This window comes from Passer domesticus, chromosome 3 (assembly GCF_036417665.1).
Source record: "Passer domesticus isolate bPasDom1 chromosome 3, bPasDom1.hap1, whole genome shotgun sequence".
NCBI lineage: Eukaryota > Metazoa > Chordata > Aves > Passeriformes > Passeridae > Passer > Passer domesticus.
The window spans coordinates 48,898,749-48,924,712 of record NC_087476.1 but is presented as its reverse complement, the minus strand read 5'-3'; the positions used below and the strand labels follow the sequence as shown (position 1 = coordinate 48,924,712).

At 40.3% G+C, this 25,964-nt stretch overlaps 2 protein-coding genes across 8 annotated transcripts in view; both read right to left on the bottom strand.

Moving 5' to 3' along the window:
- Window positions 1-1,346: 1,346 nt before the first annotated feature.
- LOC135296541 (calcium homeostasis modulator protein 6-like) lies at window positions 1,347-10,429 on the bottom strand. Of its 2 annotated transcripts, XM_064412991.1 has the most exons (3): window positions 9,625-10,429; window positions 4,568-5,351; window positions 1,347-2,896 (listed from the first exon to the last, which is right to left on the bottom strand). In XM_064412991.1, the coding sequence occupies exons 2-3, from the start codon at window positions 5,255-5,257 to the stop codon at window positions 2,480-2,482; spliced, it is 1,107 nt and encodes a 368-aa protein (XP_064269061.1). In that variant the 5' UTR covers window positions 5,258-5,351; window positions 9,625-10,429; the 3' UTR covers window positions 1,347-2,479. The 2 variants fall into 2 exon arrangements, with proteins under 2 accessions (XP_064269061.1, XP_064269060.1); XM_064412990.1 differs by lacking the exon at window positions 9,625-10,429 and having other exon boundaries at window positions 4,568-5,710.
- A 4,077-nt stretch (window positions 10,430-14,506) lies between these two features.
- DSE (dermatan sulfate epimerase) overlaps window positions 14,507-25,964 on the bottom strand; it is a 34,255-nt gene continuing 22,797 nt past the window's right edge. For 3 of the 6 annotated variants that reach the window (XM_064412983.1, XM_064412986.1, XM_064412985.1), the window contains 4 exons: window positions 24,309-24,562; window positions 20,373-20,612; window positions 19,166-19,373; window positions 14,508-17,511 (listed from right to left, as the gene is read on the bottom strand). In XM_064412983.1, coding sequence (XP_064269053.1) covers window positions 15,750-17,511; window positions 19,166-19,373; window positions 20,373-20,612; window positions 24,309-24,562 — 2,464 coding nt within the window. In that variant the 3' untranslated portion in view covers window positions 14,508-15,749. Of the gene's footprint in view, window positions 17,512-19,165; window positions 19,374-20,372; window positions 20,613-24,308; window positions 24,563-25,964 lie in introns of all 6 variants that reach the window. The other 3 variants (XM_064412984.1, XM_064412988.1, XM_064412987.1) reach the window with 3 other exon arrangements.

Sequence of the window (25,964 nt, the reverse complement as noted above, 5' to 3'; positions counted from 1 at the left end):
TGGACAAATCCCCAGGTCCTAGCACAGCACCCTACCCACAAAGCAGCTTACCGTCTTCTCACCAAAACACGTGTTTTAAACTGAAACCAACATCTAAGTGTGTAGCCCCAAGTTAACTCTGATTTTATCTCTGTGTTTTGTACCTTCTTTTTCTATTTTTCACTCAGTCTGTTTACATCTTCATCATGCTAAGTGAGGGCATCTCTTATCTTGGGTTTATTCTCACCAGATCTGAACAGTCCTCATTATAATCTCTCTCCCATTTGTTTGTCTTAATGGTGTGGTACAGTGGTGGCATAACAGAATGGAGCTTTAAGTGAGCAATTTTGTAGGGAACAAAAGCTAAATTGTTTGTTACCCAGCCTTGGTCTCAGCCCAACTGCTGTTAGCTGCTACCAGTAAGAAGTGGCAACATGTAGGTGTAACAATATGTTATAACCAGTAACAAGTTTCCCTGCCTTTAGAAAAAAAAATATGATTACTGGTTTGTTTTTTTTTTTTTTGGGGGGGGGGTTGGGGTTTTTTTGTTTTGTTTTGTTTTTAATTAGAGCTGAAATGTGTTGTGGAATTTGTCTGATTTCACTGCCTGTACAAGAGCTCTAAGTGGGGTTTTTGCTGGTTGAGATGTACATGTGGCTGACCACAATAAAGGCTGTTTATTGGCAATGGCCATTTTTACTTTTTCCAGCAACACTAACCAAATATTCTCTTTTTAAAAATTATTATCTTTAAAGTGAATAACCTATACTGTCCTTGTTTTCTTGCAGAATTACAGACCTGTTCGGGTTGGAAGGGACCCCTGAAGGTCATCTAGTCCAACCCGACTGACAAGGCAGGGTCACCTAGAGCAGGTGACACAGGAACACATCCAGGTGGGTCTGGATTGTCTCCATGACCTCCCTGGGCAGCCTGTGTCAATGCTCTGCCTCCCTCAATGTAAAGTTCTTCTTATGTTGAGGTGAAACTTGTGGTTTAGATTGTGCCCATTGCTCCTCCTGTTGCTGGGCACAACTGGAAAGAGTCTGGCACCCTCCTCTTGCAACCACGTTTGAGAGGTGTTAATGAGATCCTCTCTCAATCCTCTCTTTTCTGGACTAAACAGGCCCAGCTCCTGCAGTGTCCCCTCATAAGAGAGATGCTCCAGACCCAAATCACCTTGTGGTCCTTCTGCTGGGTCCTCTCCAGTAGCTCCTTGTCTTTCTTGGAGTGAGGAGCCCAGAGCTGGACACAGCCCTTGAGATGTGACCTCACCAGGGCAGAGTAGAGGAGGAGGAGCACCTCCCTTGACCTGCTGGCCACACTCTTCCCGGTGCACCACAGGTCACCAGTGACCCTCCTGGCTACCAGAGCACTGCTGGCTCATAGTCAGCTTGCCATCCACCCAGACACACAGGTCCTTCTCGACAGAGATGCTCTCTAAGAGGTCAGCCCCCAGCCTGCACTGTTACTCCATAATCATCCAGTTTCTCAGAAGGAAAAGAGCACTGAACAATTAAGAGACTGTGATGAATATTTTTTATAAATTCTTTTCTACATGCAGAATTAAATTTGGTTTTGTCTTCATGTGTTGTATTTTTAGTTTATAGTGAGAAAGAAGCCTCAAACTTGTTACATTCAGCTAGATAAAATAGGCTCTCCCCTTCTTCCTTCCTTTCAGAATGAAGGTAACAAATATCTTCTTGGGATTCCTGTCTGTCTGTCTGTCTGTCTGAATAACTTCTGAATTTATTGGGTAAAAAGAGAGAATTTCTGGGAGAAGTAAATGGATGGCCTAGACCAAAAATCTGACTTACAGATCTAAAATGCTCCCTTAAACGACAGCTTTTCAGAAGAAAAGTGGACTTTATTATTCTTCATTCAAAACTTGTATCTTTATTTCTTATAATAAGATGTTCTTTGATAAGAATATTACTACTTGCTAATATGGATTGCAGATGTTTAATGTCCTTAAATGTATGAATGTGCTTTTAATGCTTGTTATTATATAAGCTTCACCTACACCGCCATGCTATGCATAAGCCTAATCCCTCAACACAAAATAAACTTTTTAATCTATAGCTTGCTCTAAGCTTCACTGAAAGCTTCATTTTAAAGAGAGAGCTAATAAACTAAGCTGAATTTCTGATCAAATCTTCCATTCCTGTCTTCGTCTCTTACACTACAAGGTTTGGTATTATTACTCCACCTGCCAAGTGCTTTTAAAGTATTGATAATTATTTGACATAATATGTGCTGACATCTTTGTGGATGCTGATTATTTTACATACAACTCTTCTTAATGGACAACAACATAAGAAAACTCCCTTTTAAATGTACTTAAGCAAAAGGATGAAAATGTTTTTGAAAGCAAAACTACTGAGGATTACAGCTATCAGCTTTCACTTTCAGTTTGCATAGATTTCAGTAAGACCAGAGAAAAAGACTCTTTTCATGTCAGCAGGGCTAAAAAGGCTGCCAGCATTGCAAAGGATTTGTTTCATTACAACCCTGAAACGCTTGCCTGGTCTTCATCCACAAATTCTAAAACAGTGAGATGCTGACCTTCTTCCCTGAATTTTGTGCTCTTGCCTCTGTTGGTATTCACATACTTGTGTAAGATGCTGTAATACTGCTCTTGTGAATTAAAGGTATACAAGATTGAAACCTTCTGCCAGTCTTCATTCCTGGGAGTATGAAATGGTGCTGGGTCAGTGGCTTCAAAAAAGCAATTTGTATTTCTTTCTGCTAGCTTGGTTGCATGCTCTTTGGCTTTGGTCTCAAAGAGTTCATGTTCTATTCTTGAGTAAATTTTCCAGAAGTTGAACTGAAGATAGCTGACCGGGGAGCAGCAGTAGGTGACACATGTTGAAATCAGTGCCACAGTAATGATGCTGCCTATCAGGAACCATCCTATCAGCTTGAAAAAAGAGATATATAGGTTAATGGTGGTTTTGCATGGTCATATGTGGGAGTATAGAACATACACTGAAAAAATAAGAAAACTGTAAGCATAGGCACCCTGGAGTGCATGTAACTGCTTGCTGGCAAAGTAGGGGATCCCACGCATGCAATTCAGACAGACATAGAGACCTTCTGCACCCCTTAGCTGATCTTGTCAGATTAAGGATGAATACCAAAAAAAGAGAAGATGGTCAGAAGTTATTTACTCAGTTATATCCAGCTTTGTTATGTTTTAAGGCAAGATACCCACCATCAGTTTCTGCAGTTGTGGTCACATTTATGGTACAGAGAATCACTCTGTGTGCTTTGTGCTGCAAATCAGAGCTCCTGCTGGCTATGTTCTCATGGAATGTTGTTACTCTCCCTGATGTCTGAGTCTGCAAAAACAGCTGGTTTTTGCACAACACAGAGGAAAGGTTGTGTCCTGTATGTCTTGTAGGCAGGACACAGATTTGGCTATTGCATATGGGAATTCATTCTTGTTTTATACCTGATTTTAACACCCTTAGACAAGTCTCAGAGGTTCCATCAAAACCAAGTGTCCTAGTAATTGCAGGTGTCTCCTCTATCCAGGCGTACTTAGACAGAAGCTCTAGGCTTCTGTAAAGCCTAAAAGAGCAACATGCTCTTTTACCTCAGGATGACTTTTCCTTCAAATGAAAAAGTATTGAGTACTAAACAAAAAGATATTTGTTTGCTTTTTGGTTCTTAATCTTGTTGAAAGTAGATTGGATAATAAAACTAGTGGTCAGTAATAAAAATGCACTCACACTTTTCCTATTTTTGTTTGACTGGATGTTTCTTTTAGATTCCACTGCAATGTCAGTAACAGTCAGGCTTCCTTGGTTTTGCTCCCTTCTTACCCTTACTGTCTTAACCAACTCAATGTTTTCCTGAGAAATAGTTGCAAAACGTGATTTTCCTACCGGAGTTAAGGCAAAATCCACACAAATGTAGAAACAAAACTGCAGTGCTGCCAATGAACCAAACAAAAGGCAATCCATAAATGTTACTGTTTTGATCATGCAATTTACTTTCAGCACAAGAAACTTTATCAAGGGAGATATATATTTTAACTTTTCTTCTAGAATATAAGTGTGAAATTATTAAGAGGTTAAAACATTGAGATTTATAGTCAAACAAGCTGTTCTTATTTGTTTTTCTTTCCTAATGTCTCCTTGCAACCATTGCAAGGAGACATCAGCTTTCCCTCTGTCAGTGATCTCAGCTTCCCCTCAACTAATGCCTATCTGCAGAAGTTTGAGGTATTCTGAGACATAAAAGTGGAGAAGGAGAAGAACTCACACCATGTCTAAGTTAATTGAGAAGAAAACTTACTGTGGAGAGTCATGTTCTCTAGGCTGGTTTCCTGTTCATGAGGTTTTGTAAATGACAGTGTAAAACCATTACCATGCAAACGTGCAAAACCAGAAAGTATTGTAAAAATACTCCTATTGCTTTTCTGTTGCTGTTTTTGGCCAATGAATATTGGCTAGCTGTGTGCTTTTGGTACCTGATATTATATAACATAAGAAAGAAGGACTATTTACAGTCCCCAGAAGGCACCTCTATGTATTGAAAAGCCAGGGCTGAAGCCCATAGTGTGAGAAGAGCAGCAAGGCTTTACCTGTGACTGTGCATGAAAGCTGAGGCATTCACTTGACATCTCTGCTGATAACTCCTCATCACAGGGCATTTTGTACAGCTGCTCTTGGCTGTAATTTCCTTTATTTTTACAGAAGAGCTGTGCTGTCATGTTGCTCCCGCTGGCTGCACACTCGTAGAAGTTGGCTCCAAGCAGGGCCACCGCTATCCAGGTGAGTGGGGCCACCGAGGCCTTGGCTGTCATCGGCACCAACAGCTGGAGGAAGCTGGCCCAGGTTTCCCAGGAAAAGCATTGGGGATGCTTCTCCAGAGAGCACGTGCCTGTAAGCAGGAGCCATGTTCTGGTATTCACCATGTAGCCGAGCAGCAAGAGGACGAAGGCAGGTGCCAAGAGGAAGGAATAACCATACAACATGTTCTCAGAGTTGCAGGGACACTTGAACACCACAGATGAGAAGACGCGCTCACTGGCAGCTGTCAGCAGGGACACAATGCTGAAACTCAGAGTGGTCTGGTGGCGGATGTAGAAATCCACTGCTTTCTGTAACTTATCCATTTTTCTGCCTCTCCTTACTTTGAGAAGAGCAAAATGTCTGTCAGAAAAGGAAAAAATAGAGACAAGTCTCCTGCAGTTCCCACAGTTTAGAGAGGCTTGCAGAGCTTTCAGTTTCTCTTGGTGGTGATGCAGTGAGGTACAGAAGCAGCCCTTCATAGAGGAAATAATACTCAGTTCACAGTCAAGCAGAGACCACACTGGAAAACCGCTCCAGTTATCAACAGCAAGACGATTTCGTATATATTTGTTCCTGTAAAAATAGTTTGTGTTTGTCCACACGTGCATTGTAACTAGCAATGGCTTAAAACTTCTTAAAACATCTTGTCAGTGAGGCACCAGATTCAAAGTGTGAATAACATGTGAGAAAACCACTCAGAACCATATACAGATTTTTATCCTGCCTTATTTTTAGCTGTACAATATGGCTTGTTCTCTTATGGAAAAAAATTCAACAATAATCATGTCAATTTTTCAAGATAATAAATCTGTCTATTTTTTAAAGAAGTTATGTTGGAAATTATATAACTCTCACTTTTTTTTTTTTTACTTTAGAGTACATTAAATCATGGATTTGTTTGTCTTTGCCAAGGGGAAGGGCAGCTGGACATTGTTGTTTGTTTAATCTTTAAACTGCTGAGGCTTTGGGTCTTGCTGGACAAGGCCTGATAAACTCCAATTAAAAAAAAAAAAGGTACTTTGGAGGTCAGGAATTTGAAAATTCACAGTTCCCATTTCAGCTCTTTGGGCAGCTGAGAGGCTGACACAGAGGCTCCAGAGCAGGCAGCACTGGTTCAGGTGGCTGCTGGGCTCACAGCAGATGCACCGTGCTTAGTTCTGAGCTGCTGCTGCTGCTGCTGCAGAGGAGAATGTGCTGCTAAATGAAATGCTTGCCTTGGCCTGGAGGACCCCCTGAAATGCAATGACATAGTAATCAAAAAAGGATGTAAAACCAGGAAGAATTTATCAGACTGAAGATTAGTCTGGCCACATCTCGGGTACAGCCAAGAGCTGAGTGGGGAGCACAGAGACAGGGAAAGGAAGTTTGGCAATGCCCTCGCACCCTGTGTGATTTCAGGGATTTCCTTTGTATCGAATGCCTTTTGTTTTAACCCATGCAGACTTTCTGATGTCCGAAATATTGTACAGCAAGTGTGCTTAACCTTCATTCTAATGAATGACATTTGATGTCGCCAGGATCGGAACGAAAAGAGAAAAAAGAATGGATCCTTGGCATATCTATCATCTCATGGTTTTGTACACCTTCACCATACCCTCGCTTTCCCAGGCTGGGGAAACCCTAATATAGTCATTCCTTATCTGATGTATACCTTTGCATACTTTCTTTATCCGTGTTGCCATCTGAACTGTTCTCTAGGATTCAGGTATCATTTTCCACATGAGAGGAAATAAGAATTATACCAGATTTCCAGTGCATCGAAGATGCAACTGAATCACAGTTTGCTTCAAAGAGAATACTGACTTGTCTACTGACTACTTTGTCTTCTCTTTCCTTGAAATAATTTCTAGAATTTTTTTATCATCCATGAATTGATACTTTAACAAGATATGCATTATAATAAGAAGCCCTTCAGTCCTTGAGAGATAACCTCAGCAAGCTCAGAGTCTATCACTGTTTATATGAAGGTAGGATTTGGTTTCACTTTGAACACCATTTCCTCTATACTGAATTAGACATACTATTTTGCTTTCTGATCAGGCAGCCTAAGAAGGTATCTCACCAGTTCTTTAAACCAGTGATTAATTTTTAAATATCAATAATAACTTTGCATTATTGGCCAGTATGGTTACCTTGATTTTTACTTAGAGGCAGTTAGAGGTTAGAAAGCTGTGAAACTAGAATTCAGATGCCCCATCCATGGAGGTGTTCCAGGACAGGTTGGATGAGGTTTTAAGCAGTCTTGTGGAAATGGTCCCTGCCCATTGCAGGAGGGTTAGAATTGGATGATCTTTAAGGACCCTTCCAGCCCAATCTTTTTTGATGATTCTGTGATTCTCTGTCAGCATGGTAGAAGAAACAGATGCAATGTGAAATTGCTGCAAGGACACATCCTGACAAAGAGAGGGACATGGGCTGCCTCCAAGAACTACACTGAACTGGTTTAACAAGGGAGGCAAAGGACCAGAGGCAGCTCTCTGGAACAGATTATGACCACACAGGAGAAAAGCATAGAGCCAAGAAACCCTGCTACTTCTCTTTCTGAGCCTAATTTTAGCAATGTTTTATTTATCCGTAATGAAATACGATTTCAGGAACCAGTTTCTTGCGAAAAGGGAGGGGAGCTCTGCATGAAAAAGGATTAACCCTCCTCCAAGAAAACATGTTTCCAGTAAATATTCACGGAGTGGTGGGCGAGGGAAGAGAGACCACCCTAGTTGGGAAGTGGGGGAGCAGCTGTGCTGGCCGCCAAGTGGGGTGCAGGAGTGGCCAGGGTGAGCCCAGCTGGTGGCAGCTCTGGGAGCTGGGGAGCAGCCCAAGGGTGTGAGGAGCTGTGGGGCCCAGGAGTCACAGAACCCCCGTTCACTCAGAGCTCTCTTCTCCCAGGGCAGCTCTTTCTTGCCCTCTAAATTAACACTTGTCTGGCCACAACAGCTGCAAAGCATTATATGGAAAGTATTCAGAAAAACAGCTTTCTGTTAAAGGACCCAGAATTCCAATTTAATGGTTGTTTTTACATTGATTTGCATTAAATTTCATGTCTTCCAAGGGGGATGGGAACAATGTGAGAATTTTAAAGATGGAGTTTTTTAGAACAAAATGCTAATTTTTTTTACTTGAAACATCTTTCTGCTTTGAAATATTCTTTATTAAAATGAAGAGGGCAGCTGAAAACAAGTGGACTTGTTTAATATTTTATTTTCTCCTTACCATTTTAACATGAATCTTTTCATTTGCAGGTGAATGATTCTCAAACATTTTCTAGGTGGAAAAAGCTGTAGTCTGAACTAATTCTGTGGCTCAATAAAATGCATAGTACTGGTCATAAATGCAGCATCAGTAAACACACTGAAGGGCTTTACCAGTACCTATTGTACAGATCTTGTTTTAGTTATGTTAGTAAATCCTTACAGTAGGTTACTTCTTAATTTTTTTTTTTCTGGAACTTTTTCTGCTTGTTCAGAATATCCAAAGACTGGTTTGGTTTTGTTTTCCTACAAGTCATGCTCCTTCCAGCTGTTACATCCCAGGCCTGTCCTGTCCTAAATTCCTTCCATTAGTCTTAAAAGGCTCAATTCCCTTTTCATGTTAATACTGTAGTATTTTGTACATTTGTGATTGCAATGGAAAAGAGCACCTCTGCACTGGTTTTCTGTTTATAAAAACTGGACTTGCTTCTTCAGCTGAAAGAGATGTAAGCTGCATTTCTCCAGTTCAGAAAGACACATGGAAAATAAGTCTTTTTATTCTAGGAAAATTCTTTTAATGCTTTTTGTCTCATTCCAGGTGAAATTAATGCTTAGAATGTTGGAGGTCCTGTCCACAAGCAGCTCTGCACCTACCCTCCAGGTGGACTGACCTCCCCCAGAGGCCCATTGCCTCACTTTGTGAAACTGTGGAAGTTATTCTGACTTTATGGTTAAACCAGCCTTCTTACAAGTTTAGGAAGTGTCACACAGCTCAGTGGCACCACATAAATCATTAATAGTACTAATACTTAGTAGAACAGCAGCCTGAGAAGTAGCACTGTGCCTGGGCCTGCACAGCCTACAAGCATTTGTGTACATTATACTGCTATTTTAAGGCATTACATTTATTAGCAGTTTTTGGCTGAAAATGGATTTTAGCAGGCAGGAAGGGAACAGGTCTGGAAAACCAAGCATGGCTCTGAAGGAGGCTCTGATGGGTAAGGTCTGGTACAGAGTCACAAAAGTCACATAAGCCATGGCACTAATTGTCCCTTGTCATTATTTACTGCTGCTCTTTTAACATTGTGGGTTCACTACATGTCTTATTTCTGTATGGGGAAGTTCCTGTGACCCTGTCCAAATGTCCCACAGCAGCCAGCTGCATGAGGGTTTTACTGTTCAATCTGCTGTCTATATTAGCCAGGAACAAATCTGTATGATTCTTTAATGCTGTCTGCAGATTAAGTGACAAATATTTGCTGAATTTATATGAAAATATATGATAGAAGTATAGGATTAGAAAGGTAGAAGTTTTCATGTTTTATGATGAAATTAAGTCACCTTGTTGAGGCAGATTATAGTTAAGACTAATCAGGCAAATAACCCTGGGTAGTTAACTAGTCAGTTCTAGGACAGAAAAGTTCAGTCTTTTTCATTACTATAGAAAATGAAACACCATAAAATTACTTTGGAAATTTAAGTGCATTAAACCTAAAATATTTCTGCGTCTTATTATAGATGTTTTGTATTCTGTGTGTCATTGCTTTCTTCAGGTTATACCATCACACCTTGCTGCCTTGGAATTGCTGCATAGCTGAGCATTCACAGAGTCACAGAATCATTGAATGGTCTCAGTTGGAAGGGACTTGAAATATCACCTGGTTCCAACCCTCCTGCCGTGTGCTGGGAATCTTCCACTAGACCTCTCACTCAGGGACCCATCCAGTCTGGTCTTGAAGACTTCCAGGGATGGGGCAGACCTCTCTGGATTACCTGACCCAGAGCCTCACCACCCCCACAGTAAAGAATTTCTTTCTGATATCTAATCTAAATCTGCCTTCTTTCATCTTAAGGACATTCCCCCTTGTCCTAAGATTTGATCTATTCTACTCTGTGTGTGCGTATGTGTATCTTAATGGTGGCCGATCATGTGCTACAAAACATGCTCTGTATTTTTCCATTCAATTAATCCTTCTTTCTCTTTTCAAACTTGAACAAATTAACTAGTTCTTTAGTTCACGGTAGTAATCTGCTGTCTCCAGTTTCCCATTTCAGGTTCCTTTGCTGCTAAAATTTTGTTGCTCATAGAATCTTTTCTAACAGTAATGCAGCCCAAGAATTGAGACCCTATCCTTTTCAAAGCTGTCAAAGAAATGAAAGGATTCTGGCTTCTGATCCTCAACATCCCTTGCTCATATATTTTTTCTAATCAATCCAATCCTTAGCTACAGAATACCCAAGCTATTTCAGCTCACCACTACTGTACAAGCTGTGTCAGGCTCTCTGGTAACCATGACTGGCTTGTATTAAAGGCTGAACTCTATTACACTCAGCTGCTCTTGTGTGTGCACTTTCCATTTTTTTAATGGGAAGATATGATTCAAAAGGAAAGAATGATATATGAGACATAAGGAGAAAACATTCCCAGTTGTCTATATTTTATGTTAGCAGTAACTTTCCAAGTCTCTCAGTCTGCCCTCATTTATTCTGTAATGTTCAAATACTCCATCATCATTGTCATTTTGTTTGCCTGGCATTTGCAGCTATATTTTATAGCATTATTGATCATCTTCTATTCCTCTAGCTTCCATTAAGGTGGGGTTCTTCAATTGCCTTCCAGGGACTCTGGTCCTCTGCCCATTTCCCCATTGCTACCAGCCTGCAGTTGGGTCCACCAGAGGAAACTCCATGACAAACATAGTAAGTGAAAGAATAGGATTTACTTGATCAAAGTAAGTGTTATGTCATATAAAAAAAGGACAAGCATGAGAGAAGTGAATAAAGTTCTAGATCACAATTAATAGGAAAGGTCAACTATAAATGGTGTAGCATCTTTCTTGGTCATGGAGAAACTTGGCCTTCCTTAGCATGTCCCAAAGAGTTCAACTCCTCCTCCCAAGGTTAGTCCTGTTCTTTAGGGATAGAAAGAAATGCATATGCTGATCACCTAGTCCCTCTTGCCACAGGGCAAATTCACCTAGCTTACTCTCACAGCAGCATGGCAGTGTAGTAAAATTTCCACGCCCCAATCCTCCTCAAGTTTTCTTCACTAGCATTTCCTGTAGTACATTCTAATGTGCCCAACTTTCCTGGCATTCGTTGCTTCCTATGTTACATTAACAAAGTGGGAAAGCAGAGGTTTTATACTCGTGATTTTAGCAGCGTTCCACTTCCTTGAAGAATGCCTTCCAACTGGAGGTAGGTACAAAGCTAGAGTGAGTATGGAATGTTTGGTGAAAAAATGTATGTCAGCATTTTGGGGACAGTCATAAACTCATACATATTTGTTATGGATTATTCACAGTAACAGAGTCCTGGGGGTTGGAGTGGGACAGTTTTCCTCTTGATTGTCCCAGGGTCAGTTAGGAAACCAGTAAAATCATTGATGGTTTTGAACACAAGTCAAAGGGGGAAAAAGTCACAAATGTCTTATACAATAATTCATTCCAGCTAGCAATTCTTCTCTGTGTCCTAAATTTCTGGAAAATCATAATAAACATTATGAATGCTTTATCAGCCTGAAGAACCTGGCAGGAAAGGTAGCATCTGGGGAAAATGCTATGCATGCATTTCACTGAAGGAATGCACTCATATATTATGTAGTTTGGTCCAGTCTCCTGCCTATCTGAAGCATGGAATAGTTTTGTTTCTCACTTGAGAGGGTCCAGGGCTCTTATTTGAAGTGCTTTGACATTGTTTCAAGGTTGAACTCATTTGGAAAACAGTCTCTATTCTGATGAGAGTACAGACATATCCAGCACTGGATTGCATAGGCCTTCTGCTGCAGAGAGCTGCTGGAGTCAGCTGCCAAGAGAGGACAGAAAGTGACATCTTGGCTTCATTAGCTCAGTCTGACTTACCAGCCTGAAGTTACTCTACTGATTTTAACAGACTAGCCAGAGCAAAGGGATTGAAGTTAGACAAAAGTATTTATGATCCCAACTGAGCCTTTTGAAGACCAAGTAAATGTGAAAATGTAATGTCCCAGTGCAGAAATACAGCTATTTTCCGAATTCTATATGGTTTCAAACACTAAGAAAACGCTTTTCATCAGTGGAAAATACATAAACCAACAGAATTTCAGACACATAATTCTTCAGAATAAGCTTTCATCTTACAAGTTTTAAGAAATGAAGTAATGCGCTCTTTCCCCTTTGCTTCCTTGAGTCACAATGATGTATATAACATAGATAGACATTTTTTGGCTGGACACAAAAAAATCACTTAAAGAATCTAAGAACCAGATTCCACTTCCAACCTCAAACACATACACCACTACCTGTGGGCTGAATTGTGATTCACTTTGTTCAGAATACAGTGAATTAACTTTAGACTAAATTAACTGCAGTCCTGAAATGAAGCACACATGATTGAAGAGCAGCTATTGAAGAGAAATTGAGTGAAGTCAGCAGGGTCTCAGATAAACACAGGAACCCATCAACATACATTGAGTTCTTGGATAGCCACTTTTTCTTGGGGCCAGAGATGCAGAAAATGAACATTTTCAGAAATGAAGAAGAAGCAGAATAAGATTGGGAGCAGAGGCATGTGCCAGAAACACCTACGTTTTCTTACTCCATTTAAAACAAGGAGCACAAAATAACTTTGCTGGTGGGTGCCATACAGTGGCATTTCAGAAGCTCTTTAGTATACCCGGACTAGACGAACCCAGTGCTAAATGCTTCTACCATCGACACAGAGCCCACCTAGGCCTGTGTTCTGCAGCTCAGACAAAGGATGCAATGGTGAGGAGAGCATTCCCTCCTGCATAAGCAAGTGTGGAGGAACACCCTCTTTCTCCAGCCCTCCCACAAGCCAGTAGGGCTGTAGGGCTGATCCCATTTACCTGTTCTTCCTCACTGCACTTACTAGTGAAAGAAGGGCAGCTTGGATTTTTCTGGGTCCTGCCACCTGAGGCCTTGAACTGTTTCTTTTCTGCAACACAGAAGACACTTCTAGCTAACACCTGACTGCCCATGCCACATTATTGATGGCATAGAACAATCTGTTCTTCCATTTGTTTAAAATCAAAATGAGTTACAGTCCTTGGCAAGGAATGTAAGAGACAAGAATGGAAAAAAAGAGTGGAAACAGAACCACTAGAGAGGGCCTTTTTAAAGGCTCTGGCCTGGAAAAGAATAACTAAGGATTCTTTTCATATCTAAAAGACAGTCAGCACAATTAAGGCTTAATTTGCTTCGTTAGTTGCCCAATCTGAATCAAAGTCACATCTGTGCAAGTGGTGTTCAGAGCAGCAAGTAATGGCAGTCATATACACATAAATCCGTAACAGATGCAAACCAAGCACAGGCTGCAAAACTCCTGGATGCACACTTTATGCTGAAATGGGTCTGATCTCTCACTGAGGAGGATCAGGCTGCTGCATTTCATTTCCTTTACAGTATGACAGCACACACACAGTTCATTTGAATACTGGTCTGCTTTAAAAGCTGTTTTAAGACCTGGCTGTGAGCATGGGCAGCTCTTGCAGCCACCTCTTTCCCTTGGCACTGCTGGAACAGTGCAGAGAAGTGTAGCATAAATGAGAGCTAACGTACAAACCATACCTTAATTGCTAATCTCTGCAGTTTCATTTGACAGCTACACAAATCCCATGCTAGAACTTAGAGCCACACTACACAGCAGAGAGTTCCTAGTCTTCTAGACTACAGGGTGGCTTTCTGGTTGTTCAAAGCCGTAGCAAATTGACACAGGGGAAATGTGCATAGACATTAAATAAAATCTTGATTTTTTTGGTGTTTCATGACAAATAATAGTATCACCTAATATTGGAAAACTAACAGTGTCTGTAAAATTGAACATAAGCCAACAGCTATTTTTGCATGTGTTTATGTCATCACAGTGCAAAGGCAGAAATAAAGAGATTTCCAGTTATTCACAGCCTGTCACAGTTTAGTTGCCTTCAGCAGGCACCACTACCAACCTGGAGCTGTATGGGTGATACTCCCCAGGCCCAGCTCCCTTTGCCTTAAGAAACAAAGTGAGTGAGTTGAAATAGACAATTATCCACCTCACACGTCCTTTGCAATTAGGAAAAAGGGGAAAGTATGTCTTGAAGATGTTCCAAGGTCTTCAGTGCGCCGAGTTGCTGTCTGAAGACTCTCACAATCCAGAGACTCTGCATGGATCAGAAATTAATTGGGTACCTAAATCTTTGCTCAGATAAAATGTAGCCAATTTCATTGAATAAAGCCAGGCATTAGAGACTGCAGTAGGGCTTCTTTATGTGAATAAAGTGCTCTGAACTGATTCAGGAGCTGGAGCCTAGTGAAAATATTCTGACCTATTCACTGAAGATGTTTAGACAAGGAAAGCTCATCGCATTTCAAAACACAGACTTGCAGAAAGCTTAACAGGAATAATGTAGATAACATACATCTAAATGGTGTAAAGATGAGGAATGAAAGGTTTGTGGCTTGAACCAAGCACTCATGAACATAATTACTGTAATTATCAGGAAAAATATTTAAATAAAAGAAAAACAACTTTTCCATAAAGATAATTATAATGCTTTTATTTAGCAAATGTACTGAAGAATTGTTTTTCTGTAAAGACATACAGGTATGCCCCCAATTCCTCTCAAATAGCTATGAGCTTTTGAAATTAGTTTAATGAACAGAGGGGAATATATGTGGAGATGTCAAACTTATTTTTGTCATAAACCACATGATTCCATTTACCACTAATCCCCAAATAATTGACCTGGGGCCACCAAGAGCTTGCAGAACCCTTGCTGCTGCTTTATAGAGAACAGGCTGTTCACAAAATGTTAACTGTCCTCTTTCTAGCCATTTGAAAAGAAAAAAGACATTAAATAGTTTCTTAATACATACTTTTCCGTACTGTCAGTTGCTGAGGTTACCACAGGATTGCTTTGGTTCTTTGTATTTTTAAAATTAAATATGGAAGAGCAGTGATCTAGGACATTATTTCCCTACTAAGACGTGCTTCAAACTATAGAAAACTTTCTTGAAACCCTGCCTTGTAAAATGGAGAACAGACCCTACAGAATTCAGCATTCTACAGCCTACACTTGGCTAAAATATAAATGGTTTTATTTTCCTGAGAATTGCATTCTGTTCTACTTTGGGTTAAACCCATATTTGCCTTCTACTACTACCTACTAGTGATGTGCCTCACTTGGCAAGCACTGACATGATTGTCATTTCCCCACTGTGCCAGATTGTAAAGGATGGAAAAGACAGGACAATGTAAGGGTCTGCAATAATGATACAGGGGTGTCCCTATTGAGCCATTCTTTGGTTTGGCAGAGAGAAATGAAGTCTGCTGCTAAGATCTGCCTTGTATGCGTATGTTTGAATGTCCTTGTCTTAGGAGAATGTCCAGAGACACCCCTAGCAGCCTGAAATGAAAACTCACTACATGCAAATCAAATTCTGTATAAAAAAAGCCCTTAGAAACAAACCTATCATGAGGACTCTTCTCACCAAAAAATTAATTACAACTTTACATTACTGAACTCTGATGAACAAAGCATAACATTCCCTCAGACATGAGGCCCAACTCAAAACAAAAAGGAGGAGTACTTATTAAGTACTGATTTTTCTGAGATATTAATTGCTTGCCCTATTCTTTAATCCCTTCTGGTCTGAAAACAATCCTTCCCGAGATGTTTTTGGAATGTTTAAAAAAAAAAATAAAGAAGAAAAAAAGAGAAGATATAAACTTTGGCCCTATTAGGGTTAATGTTTTTGCATAGACATATATGACCATAAACTGGTCAACTAGTAGAGGTCTTCTGCTAACATTGTGACTGAGAACAGGAAGAATACAGCCACAATAATATACAGCTGTCTACTAAAAGTATTGCATACAGACATCTTTGGCCATGCAATCTCTTGGCCTTCTGGAAATACGTGAGCTGCATTGCTAGCATGACAAAAAAAATAGCAATGTTGAGAATTAGAAAGAGGCGAGTATAAGAAGCTGATATTGATGGGGCACTTCGAGCAGTCGCCACCATCTGTGCCAGCCCTGATCGGCCTTTGATTGACACTCCAGTTTTGTGTTTCACATAAGTGATATCTGCAAAGTCCAGGAGATCTTTCATTTCCTCATCTTCGTCTACAGGCAACTCTTTTTGTGCTTGAGTCTGTGCCTTTTGTCGCACTTTTCTTTCATTTACCTCAATCTGTGCAAAAATGTCAGGAACGGCATCAACAAATTTGTAGCCTTTGGCTACCTTTCTGTTTTTCTTTGCTCTGCCATGCTGCTGCTGCTGCTGCCTCTGTGAGATTGCAAATATCCTGTCAATGGCCTCCTCTGTCTGTCTCTTATCTGAAAACCTCAGCAGGCGCTCAGCAGTCTTCCTAAAGCTGGCCGTGTTGCGTACACGAGACAGGATCTGCTTCTCAAGCTGCTGGAAAACAGGCTTAAAATGTTGCAGGTTCCTCTCCACGATCCCTACGTAGTCCTTCACTTCTGGCACTGTGGAGCTCCTAATGGCAGAGGCTCGGTCAAAGACAATTTTCTGGCGGTCTGCAATAACCTGTGCAAAGGCAGAGCGGGAGCCATCCTCAACAGGCCACAGGTACACGGCATAGGCGTGCTCACCAGTGGTGACAAAAACATCCAGCTGCGGGGAATCTCCACGCACGGTGAAGCTCTGCACGTCCACAGAGGGCCCAATGAAAAGGTAGATGGCCCTCGTGACGGGGTGCCGCAGCAGGGTCGTTACATTCACGTAGTTTGTTCCATTGTAGGGGTAGCCCCGGGGATACATCCTTGAGGCAATGGTGGCTTTCTCACTGTGGCCAGTGTCATCCATCCAGTACATTTTATATATCCCATCACGGTGCCTAATGAAGGCCCCATGGACATCATCAACAACTGTTTCTTCAAAAGGCACATCCACATTGTGGAAGAAACTGGTTGCTGCCTCCAGAGGGCTGTCATCTTCTAGGTGGATTTGGTCCACTAGCAAGAGAAGCTGGGGATGGAGAAGTATAAGGTTTCGTTGCAATTTTCTCAGCTTCAGTTTAGGATTGTATGCACCCACTCCTTCTCCCCTGATAAAAACCACCCCGCTTCTCTCCGTGGCAGCAACCACTCGTCCCTGACAGTCGCCAGCCAAATCATGTTTATATTTAAGCCACTTTGAGGAACAGTCTTCTGTAATTTGCCCTTCCCATGGGGAGAAGCAGCTCTTAGACACAGCAGGGGAAAACATCAACACATTATTAAAAAAAGTATATTTTGGCCCATACAGAGCTTCTGTTATGAAAGGAACGCCATTGGGAGCGAAAGTGAAGGAGTTCTGGTCTGGGTGTTCGTGGCCAGCATTAAAGTTCCTCCACCCCTTGATCCACTCTTTGTACTTGTTCTTATGAACGATATCATATATTGCACGTCCTCCCAGCTTTCCTGACTTGAAGGAAAGGAAAGGCCTGTTGATTTCAGCTGGCAAAGCACTTCCGTAAGTCACCACTCCCCAGTCTTCAAAATAATGCAGCTTAGGAACCCCATAGTCTGGTGGAGGTACGGAGCGCAAACTTGCATCATACCTGCAAAAAAAAAGGGAAACATGGGGTTAAAAATCACTTGACTGATTCCACTATCAGCATTTGTATAAAACTCAAAAACCCATTCCCTATTTACATCAAAGAGCAAGCCAACAATATAAAGCCCACAGTTATGCTTCCTAATCATATAGTTGTAATTATTCATCATACTAATCCCTATACAAAATTGTTGTGCACTTTTTACAGAACAATAGCTGAAAGCATCTGCTCTGCATTTAAACAAGCAGTCTTTCTGCAGTTCGAAATTTAGAGTACCACTAATTTCAAACTAGTCGTGTTTTGTCCTAGATAGTCATAAAACTACTGACTGTAACATAGATCTTTAAAAAACGCAGATTAGACCAGCCACTGCCTAGACATCAGCATTTGTGCCTATCTACTGACTACTTAAGGAAGAGTAGCATCTGTTTCCCCAAAATTATGATTACAGAAGTCTGTAATCTTCAAACAGAATAGGCAATACATTGAAAATTAATGAAAAGGCATTCTGAAGGATAAATGTTTATTATTTGTATCAGTTAATGTATGTTAGTTTCTTTTTTCCAAACTAGGCTGAAGAAAAATTTTCATGGTTTTTCTTGTATGAATTGTAAGACATAAGACAATCTGTTAAAAAAGGAGCCTTCGTTCCAGAAAAGGTTAAAATTACTACAATATTATCTATGGGAGCTAAAACAACAAAAATCCAACCCAAAACTTAACTTTCTTTCATTGTTTTTAAGCAACCAAAATAAACAAAACCATATTAAGCCCACTAACATTTCTGTTAGATGGTTCCAGAATCAGATTTATTCTTACAAATAACCAGGAGTTTCCCAGAATTTCCATGGATACACAGGAGAAAACAGTGATGGGATGAGTTTGTAGAGGAAAGATCCTGTATTTTGCAGGTAACAAGATGAAGGCTGCTTGGAGCCCAGCAAAGATGGACTGTAATGTGCACATTGTAAATGCAAACCAACAGACATTGAATAAGATTTTCCTTGCAAGAGAGACAGAGCCACCTTGAAGATATACTTGTTACCTCCACAAACTAAGGAAATTCATATGTGGATCTAAAGCTTCTTGAGTCTTTTAATTTCTTACTTTAAGAAGATTGAGAGAGAAGTTAGCATAACTGTAAATTACATGGGAAAATATCCATCTAGCATGGCATTTTCCCCAAGCATAACTTGCTAATTAGTGTGCAAATCCTGTTAACAGTAGCCTTACTGCTTGGATTATTTAGCTTTTAAAAGAAAATTTATACTATTTTACAGAATTTTTGAATGAAAACTATGCTTTAAATATTCACCTAATTAATCATAAAAGAACACAACAGGATTAAACCCCATTAGAATATACCAAATTAAAGAAAGACTACATACAGGCAAATTTTCAGTTCCTTTGGAATGGCCTGTATTTTATGAAAGTAATAGAGAGTGGAAAGAAACCATAAAAACAGAAGTAGGACAAGGCCAGGGTGCTCCCTGTGACAACCTGTGCTAAATGAAGAAGTTCTTCTGTGCCTCATGATGTGGGTGGCACATGCACAGCCTGAGCCTGGCCTCTACGGTGCACATCTAAAGATAACGAATTATCCCTAACAGCAAACAGCTGCCAGGTTCCTTTTGAGCCCACTCATTCCCTTTCATACCAGAGAAATTCAGTGTGGAGAGTGCACCACCTCTGCCCTTTGGATGGTGTGCCCGGGCCCTCCACCACCCGGTTCCTTCTGATCTGCTCTGCCAACCAGTTCCCGCTGCCGTTGCGCATGACAAACTTGTCGAGAAACACCAGCTGGCTCTCCGGCCCGTAGAACCAGTTATAGTTGGAATCTGCGATGGCTACAGTTCTCTGGAACCCTAGGGGAAAAGTGAGAAGGAGAAAGAACAAATAAGCACACAAAGATGCTTTTGAAGAGCATGCCGGTGAAGCCAAGCGGTGCAAACACAAGCAGCCTTTTCAGATGTTTATAATGTTTATAGACCTGCTTGTAAATGAGCCGTAAATAGGTTACACAGGAGTGGTTTCCTTCTGCTGCAGCTAACTTGAATATTCACCTTTCTTCTTTGGCTTTGGGCTATGGACAGCCAAAGGACTACACAAAATGTAAGATTCAATCCACTTCCACTCCTCACTCAAGTCTGGCAAAGGTTACTTTCCCTTTACAGCTTTCATGTTTTTAGGTGAATCTATACTCTGCAAAGGAATAAACCTGAGGTGCCTCCAAAGAGCAAAATAATCAGCTTCACGTTCAACCATCGGTGTGAGTTCATTTTGGTCTCAGGAACCTCTTCCCAAAGGATGCCTGAGGTCTCACACGGAGACAGCACAATTCCTTATGTGCCTGTGCTGGCATACCAAAGCTTCATTCAGCCCCCCTTAAATACATGGGTAGATCTGGGGTTCCAAGAGAGTTATCTAAGTTTTTTTTTACCTGGAATTTGAGCAATGTAAGTTCCTAATGATGTGTCCTGCAAATAAGCAACACAAGGGGTAACGGCTTTAAACTGAAAGAGGGTAGAGCTGGTTCAGGTATGAGGAAGAGGTTCTCTCCTGTGGGGATAGTGAGGCATGTGAACAGGTTGTGAAGCTGTCGGTGCTCCACTCCTGGCAGTGTCCAAGGATAGGTTGGATGGGGCTTTGAGCAACCTGTGCTAGTGGAAAGTGTCCCTCACTAATGAGCAGTAATAAACAAGGGTGTTACTGTTTTGATAACTGTTGAAGGTAAAATCCAAGGAAATGGTTACTTTGAAAAAAATCCAAGAAGAGTGCTATTTTAGAATGGCCTATTTGAAGTATGAAATGTATTGCTGCTTCAAAAATAAAGATATTCATCTTCATTCACCCAAAGGACCTACCTGGCAGGACAGTCCTGTACATAAATGCAAAGTGCTGCTTGAGCCAGGGGTGGCTGAAGTGATTGATGTCAAAATGCCTTTGGACAAGAAACATGTACTGAAACAGTGATCTGGTTGTGTAGCTGCCATAAGCCACCCCTTCATAGAGGGAGCCATCTGTGACCTCCTGCAGCAGGACTACTGACTTCTCCATGATTGCCAACACTTGCTTGGTCCACAAGTATGCTTCCTGAAGGTAGCCTGAAAGAAAATGACAATGGCAAAACTAATTACAACACAACAGTTCACAGATGGTGCTGTCTGTACTCCCACAGTGGGGTTCTTCACAGCAAGGAATCTGAAGTCCAGGGGTCTATAATACAAGCTATTGGTGTGGCATCCCTGTACTTCTGAGGTGAAAAATAAAATACTGTATTTAAGCACAGCAAAGCAAGGTCACATGAGCATGGGAAAATCTGTCAAACACCTTTTTTTGCTAATAGTATGGGGCTATGCTTTACAACTTAAAAAGAAAATTTGCTTAACGCATTCAGGACATGCAAAAAAGGGAAAAGCCAAACCAAGACTATTTACTGCATTTCAAATTAAAGCTGTATGAAAACAAACCAATGACCCCACTAGAGGGCTCCAATAATGCAACAATTCTGATCAGTCATTTGACTGGCAGGATCACCAGCATGGTAAGGAGATCCACAGAGACTAAAAACGTAAAAAAGTTCACATTTGAGCTGCAATTAACTGATATGATGATAAGCTAACTCATGCTCTATTTTAAGAGCTGCTCTGTTCCACTTACACTTTCAGTTTGTTGTACAGCCTAAAGGTTTATCCAAATAAAAGCTATTTTGGAAGAGTTTTACATGGGCAATTCCAAAAGTAGATTCCTCAATTCCAGAATAAAATTCATCTTCCAAGCAGATAAATTCTCAGCCTCCACATATACAAGCCCTGAGCAGCTTCAGTTTTTCTAAAGGAAAGCATCTCAAAGATTTTACTGTTTTGGTCTGCTCTACATCAATCAAGACCTGGGAAGAGGTCATGAGAAACCTTCTCAGTGCCAGTCTGCTTTCACTAAGCACAAGCATGAGGGCCTTAGCACTGCACTGATGTATTGCAGAAGTCAGCATATGGAACCCAGGAGAGGAAAGGCTTTTTGGATTGAGTAGCAAGACAGGTAGGACTAAACAGACATCAACTGCCTTGTTCTTCTACATGGCAGCTTAGTGTTCTCCCAGGTCAAAGTGTCTGGACACAGATTGAACCAGACTTAATTCCATCCTATAGCAAAGCCCAGCTGGCACATGTTACACCTCACTACGTGGTGAAGCAGTGCCTGCTGAATGAAGCACATGTGCTAAGGGAGTAGGAGCTACATTCAGTCCTGTTACTCAGAGTGTTTCATCCCATTGCCACCAACACTGTATTTATGCTCAGCAGAGTGATGAGTAATTCAGGCATCCTACTAGTCAAGGCTGCCAAATCCTGCTCAGTTAACAGAGACCAAAAAAAAATTAAAAAATAGCAGTGTCTAAGCAAAACAGACAACCTGAGTCTATCACAGTACTTTAAATGCCTGACTGAAGAGAAAACTGTGGTGGGGAAGGCCTGAGCAACAGTGGCAGTGGTACTACTTCCACTTCACTCCCAGCTACTAAGACACTCTTTCATTACTCTTTATGGAGCTGGCAGCACAGTGGTCTGTCAGAATAAAATCCTGAATGTTTCCACTCCTGTTTTCCCTTGTGACATAGAAGGGAAGCCAGTTTTTTGACTGCTGCAAGAATGTGATTTGCTTTGGTTCAGCACAGTGCCTTTACCATTGTAACTCATTAATGTTCTCTTTACTTCAGGTATATCTATGCTATAACACTACACTTGTAGCACACTAAAGGAATAATAATACATTGAAATTAAAAAAGTAAAAGAATCAACACCCTGTCAGGCTACATGACAAACCAGAACAAATCTTACCTCAATTTAGCAGTATCTAAGCCAGCTATCTATACCTATCAAGGCCTTACTCAAGTTTCTATTTTGAACATCTGACTGTCTAAGTGCAAAGGCTTTGCCATATGCACGTGCCTAGAATTAACTTCAATTAGTTGCATTTTTCATTCCTTTGGCAACATTTACATTCTTTTAAATTGGCTGTTTAGTCTCTACAAGCTTCAATAGCTGAATTGTGTTTAAACTTATCAGTTGGAATTTAAACCCTCTGTGAGAAAGGTCTACACTGGGATACATTATTTGCAATTGCTATGTATCTGACACAGAAGCATAATATGTTCATTCCTTTTCTCCCTCCTTTTTTTTCTCCTTCAGATTATTTTCTTTCATATTGGAATTGCATTTCGTTTTTTCATTTTAGACTAACAGAACAACCTCATTTAAGTTGCTATTAAAAAAAATAAAGTTTCTCTACATCAAAACAACAGCATTTTAATTTTAAAATATACAGTATGTTTGGACCTATTTTAATTTGAAATATTACTATTTTCAAATTGCTCAAGAATTCATTAGTTTCTTGCTTTTTTCCTTCCTCTTACCCCCAAACACCATCACGTTAGTGAAAAAAATATTGCCCAGCTTTGTGGTGTTTTCATTGTTTTTCACAAGGCATAGTTATGGTCTATATCTCAATGAAAAGCAGAATCTTGCAAACTGCCAGCTTTCTGCACCAAGAAAGGCTTAGGAAAGGATGGAATTATATGAAATTTAGCAAACCCACTGAATAAACATGGCTTGAGTCTTCAATTTGTGGAAGGCAAGACGGGAGGACAGGGAATAACTTCCACACATGCTCTTGATGCTTTTCAACATTTACGCTTCAGTCAGAGTGTTTGTTTTGACAGGCACTTAGTAAAAAATGACCCTCCAAACACAGTAGGTGCCACAGTTTTTTGTCACATTTCTTTGGGCACTTGAAAGCTCCAGTGATGTGCAGATATGCCTCTGTTTGGCAGGGCTGAGTAGCTTGGCAACATCATAAGCATCCAGAAACTAGATTTTTCTTGACTTGTAGTGCATAAGTAATTCCATTTGGAATCATGTTTTCAAAATACTTCCAGCACTTATAAAATAATCACCTGATGAAATATGGATTCATTCTTATAAAATCAGGAGCTAACTCCATGACTTCCATCTCTCAGCTGAAGTACCTCTGGGGTTTAAAGTCAGGATTGCTCACCTGCTTTCTGTCTCTCACTCTGTGACTAGCGTTCTCCAGCAGGACAGGGATAGCCCCTCAAGCAAAAGCTACTGGCCAGGGTATTCACCTTGGAAATGGGAAGGATGGTTTTGTGTCCCCGAAGCAAAGAAGAGGAGGAAACCAGGCACAAATGTTGGTTGTGAGGCCCAATAGTAGAGTTCAGAGGAAACACGTACAGCCTTGGGTATCTCCATAGAAAAGGCTTTTGGGAAGAAAGGTCCTAAGCTGTGGCACTTGGGTGGATAAAGTTACACTTTTGCAGATCTTCCAGGTGACAGGACAGAAGTCTTGGATGAAATTCCAGGTTATCCTGTTGTCTGGCTCCCAGGTCAGAGCACTGGGTGTTTCTGACTCCTGACTTTCACAGTGCTTTGTGTAAGGAGACCAGGCATCATTCTACATTGATGATCTACTCTGAAAGACACTGTCCATGAATCAGGACTGGACAAACTGTACACAAGGGGATTTTCAACTCTTTTAAACTGTGAGGTAAGAATTTCAGAATCACTTAGAAAACTGAACTTCTACACTCACACATCATGACTTGTACATCTGCCCACAGACTTTTGTTCTATTCAGTAAATTAAATTTTACTAAGCAGCAAAAGAGCAAACCCAGTACTGCTGTACACTAAGAAGCATTTTTATCAAATCCTGAACTTTCCTGCATAAGTGGCTGATTTGAATTGATACACTTTAGAAAAAACATTCCCATGGCTTAGCGCATACCTTGATTCATCAGAACCAGGCTTCCAGCCAGCAGGGCCACACAGTTGGTAGGCTGGTGGTTGTGAAGGTACTGGAAGCCCCATCCACGTCTGTATGATGTTTCGTACATGTATCCCGAGGCATTGGCAATTACTTCAAGAAATCTCTCCTGTTGAATCTTGCTAAGGTAGCTGTACAAGAAGTCATAAGCAGTGGCAAAACCAACCAAGGAGTGAGCAAGAGGGACTTCATCCCAGGGGGCATCCTTTACCAGCCTGTCAATAAACAAAGACAGCAATTAATTGAGTTTCACCTAGCTAGTTTTCCCCATTGCTGTACTGTGATATGTATATGACTTAAAGTCTCCAAATTTAGATGATTCGTGTTGAATTTTAACACAGTAGCAAGCTACTTATCAAGTCTCTAATATTTTCCCATCCTAAGTATGGACAACATTAATCTTCAAAGCCCAAAAACTTTATTAGAAAGATTAAGTTGCTAACTATTAGAAACATGTTTGAAATATTCTGGGTTTTGCTAGGAAAAAAATAGGCAGAATACTTATTGTACAGGAAAAAGAATGTATTAATCTGAAGTAAGATTCATATAATTTTTGTGATAAAGTAATATGCCATGGTTTATACTCCTCCAACCTCCTGTAAAATTTTTTTTCTTTTCCAAAGGATTTAGTGGATGATAAATGGTGCCTATGAGACTAAAGCTGTCTTTACAGCAAGTATAATAAAACAACTCACTGTTTTTTCATGTCCTAAATGCATTCAAGAACAGAAGTAGAGAAGAGAAAACTTAGTTTTACTACAGCTTGAATTAACATTCTTAATAAACACTGGGTGTTTTTATGATAAGAGAGAAAAGAAGTAAAATGCTGTCATTACTCAAAAATTATTTTATAGGAACTGCTGGGTTGTGTCTAATGATTACATTGAACTTAGCAAAATGGTACATTTTAACTAAGAAAATTCATAATATAGGTGGGATGGAGCAAATATTCCTCTTAAATCAAGCATACATTGTGTATCAATGATTTCAGCTTTGCAGTACTTATAGTACTTCCAGGCCATGGTTCTACAGAAAATAAAATGTGAAGGAATGCATAGTGAAAGTAAACTTTTATAAACTGAAGAATCATCAGTTGCTTTCATACTTGTTCTCCTCTTTCACTTTTTTTGCAATCTATTTTTTATTAAAGAACTGAATTAAAATTGTTGAGATGAGTGTCCTACTGCAATCAGCAGAAATGGTGCTGTGCTCCTGAAAGCACACACATTCCAGTTTCAACTACTTTATGACTCTACAAATATGATTTCATCATTTGTGTAAGCAGCAGTGTGAACAGATGAGAAAAATAATCCCTGAAGAGTAAGATAAAACCAAAAAAATTCTGCTACAGAAGCATTTATTGGCATTCCAAATGCATTAATAAAACATGTAGAAATTACGAGCATCAGCCTCAGGCACTGCAATGGTGGTAAAAGATATCATGTGCATGTTAAAAAAAACCAAAACCTTTAATTTTTATTTCAGCATATTTAAATCATTGGAAGAACTCAAGTTTGGCACATTCACACTGCCATGTAAGGAAACTATCTGTATGCTTTTTGATCAGATGAATTTCCAATAGTTTTAACTGTTCACCTTCTCTCAGCTTTGATTTTG

What these genes read in the sequence shown, in the direction of transcription:
- LOC135296541 (XM_064412990.1), bottom strand. Translation starts at nt 5,386, where the DNA reads ATGCACGTGTGGACAAACACAAACTATTTTTACAGGAACAAATATATA. An exon ending in GCTTTCATGCACAGTCACAG is followed by an intron (nt 2,897 to 4,567) that starts GTAAAGCCTTGC and finishes TCTTTTTTCAAG; the next exon opens with CTGATAGGATGGTTCCTGAT.